General features: G+C 42.3%; 1 protein-coding gene across 1 annotated transcript in view; it reads right to left on the minus strand.

Moving 5' to 3' along the window:
• Positions 1-1,046: 1,046 nt before the first annotated feature.
• The window catches only part of LOC106529254 (gap junction alpha-5 protein), a gene marked incomplete in the record, with an annotated part of 30,416 nt that continues 29,148 nt past the window's right edge, over positions 1,047-2,314 (minus strand). The window contains 1 exon segment of the mRNA XM_014024609.1: positions 1,047-1,957. Within this exon segment, the coding sequence (XP_013880063.1) occupies positions 1,504-1,957 (454 nt within the window).

The raw sequence follows: 2,314 nt of genomic DNA on the forward strand, positions 1-2,314 counted from the left end.
CAGTTTTCATTAAAACGACATGGGAAGAGGAGCTTGGTGCAGGTGTGTCAGATGAAAATTGGAAGGCCGCTATGAATTTAATTCACAAGTCCTCAATTTGTGCCCGGCATGCTTTGATACACTGCAAAATATTCTATAGAGCACATTACACAAATGCAAAATTAGCTAAAATTTATTCAACAATGAATGACACTTGTAACGGGTGTGGACAGTCACCAGCTAATCATACCCATATGTTTTGGGCTTGCCCTAAATTAAGTTGGTTTTGGAGCAATATTTTTAAAACACTTAGTCAAGCATATGATCAGACCATCCTCCCCAATCCACTGTCAGCTATATTTGGCATTCCTTTGGACCCGGACCTCTCTCCTTCTCTGAAACAAGCCCTAGCTTTCACCACTCTTTTAGCTCGCAGACTTATTTTACTTAAGTGGAAGCTGGGCACCCCTCCCTCTCATGACCACTGGCTGAAGGAAATTCTCTACAACCTGAAACTGGAAAAACTCAGGTTTTCACTTAAGGGCTCTGCCAGCAAATTTTTAGAGACTTGGAAACCTTTTCTATCTTTAGTAGACTCCACCACCCTGCTTCCTGACATGGAAACAAATTAAAATATTGTAGTTTTTTATTTTATTTTATTTTACTTTTTTACTTCTCTAATTATAATTTAATTTATTTAGTTAGTTAGTTATCTCCTTTTTATGTGTGCGTGTTTGTTTGTATGTATGTTTGTGAAAGTGTGAATGTAAATACATACTGTATATGTATATTACTGCTGTTCTGGAATTTATTTGGAGGGGTGGGTGTGTAATTAAATGTAACATTGTATGCCGCAGGGACTGGATCTCTGCTAAATGTTTATTTTGTGCTAGAACCTAGATCGGGGGGTATTCGGGGTTGGGGGTAGAGGGTTTTGGCGGGGGGCAGCTTACTTTTATTATCATTTGTGCTCAATACGATCTCATTAATGTAAGGAAGATTTTTTTTCTCTTCATCTCTGTTAATAATTCTTTTTCATTTTCCGAGTGACAAATATTTTATGTCAAGTTACTAAAAATTCAATAAAAAAAGTTAGAATAAAAAAGAACAAACAGATGTTTCCTAACGTTACCACTGAAGGGTTAACGAGGTCCTGGTCCTGATTGTCAGGTCTGACTTGTTGAGTTTAGGGGTTCTGAAGCACAGTTTCTGTGTGGACATCCAGTAAATCATCACTTCATCATATTATTGAGCCAAAAAGCCAGTGGTGGGTGGGCTTCAACTGAAGCAGCCAGGAGGGGTCTGTGTCCAGGACTGGCACTTAAAACAGTTACAGAAATCAGTGATAAAACTGGATATTTTACTAAACAATCAAACGTGTTTGTGTGTAAAAGTCAGACATCAGCAGATGTGTGGTGCAGGGATCTAAAACCTGCAGATCTTTACTTGGTTTCTCCTCCAACATGAAGTGAACTCATGAGAACTCTTATCCAGTCCAGTTTCTGGGGTTCAGTAAGTCAGGCTTTAAACCGACAGATCGTCTGCTCGTGTTCGGCTGCTGGTCCCGCTGGTCTTACTGAACCTTCTCTTGTCCTTCAGCAGCCCGTCGGGGCCAGCGTTCTGGGTCTGCATGCAGATCATGTCCCTGCTCTCCGGGCTGTAGCAGTTGGAGCCAGAGGTCAGGTAGGCCCCGTCTTCAGTCGGACCGTCTCTGGAGGTCTGCCAGGAGGATGAGTAGCAGCTCATCTGCAGGAAGTTGGCCTCCTCCACTGCAGCAGCCATCTTGTTCTTCTCCGTCACCATGTTCTCAGAGTTCTGCTGGCTGGCCAGCTGGTGGTTTGGGAACGGGAGGAAGTGCGAGGAGCCCGTCACGCAGTGGTTGAAGTCCGGAGGGGGGGTGGATGGTCGAGGAGCAGACAGCTGCCGGACCGTGGAGGCGCTGGCAGGAGGTCTGGTCTTTGAAGAGAAGAAGAGACGTCTGCAAACACAGATGAAACCCATCAGTTTTACCTGAAGCAACAACAGAACAGAACCTGAGCTGAAGGTAGAACCAGTCTGGTCCAGGGAAATCCCAGACCTCAGTAACTGAGAACCTCTGCTTTGATTTAAAGCTAGTTGGACACAAACAGCAGCCTGAAGGAGCTGCAGACGTTTGGTCCTGAAGAACAAACAGGAAGTCCACACTGAAAAAAAGGATTTTTGGGTGTAGTAACATTTATTTAATTATTCTTTTAAATTTTACAAGAAAATATCAATTTCTGAACTACTACAATTTACTAAATAAACAATACACATTATATTATGTATCAATATTACTGTACAAAAAAAGTAAATG

Source organism: Austrofundulus limnaeus, unplaced genomic scaffold, assembly GCF_001266775.1.
Source record: "Austrofundulus limnaeus strain Quisiro unplaced genomic scaffold, Austrofundulus_limnaeus-1.0 Scaffold430, whole genome shotgun sequence".
In the NCBI taxonomy this organism is placed as follows: Eukaryota; Metazoa; Chordata; class Actinopteri; order Cyprinodontiformes; family Rivulidae; genus Austrofundulus; species Austrofundulus limnaeus.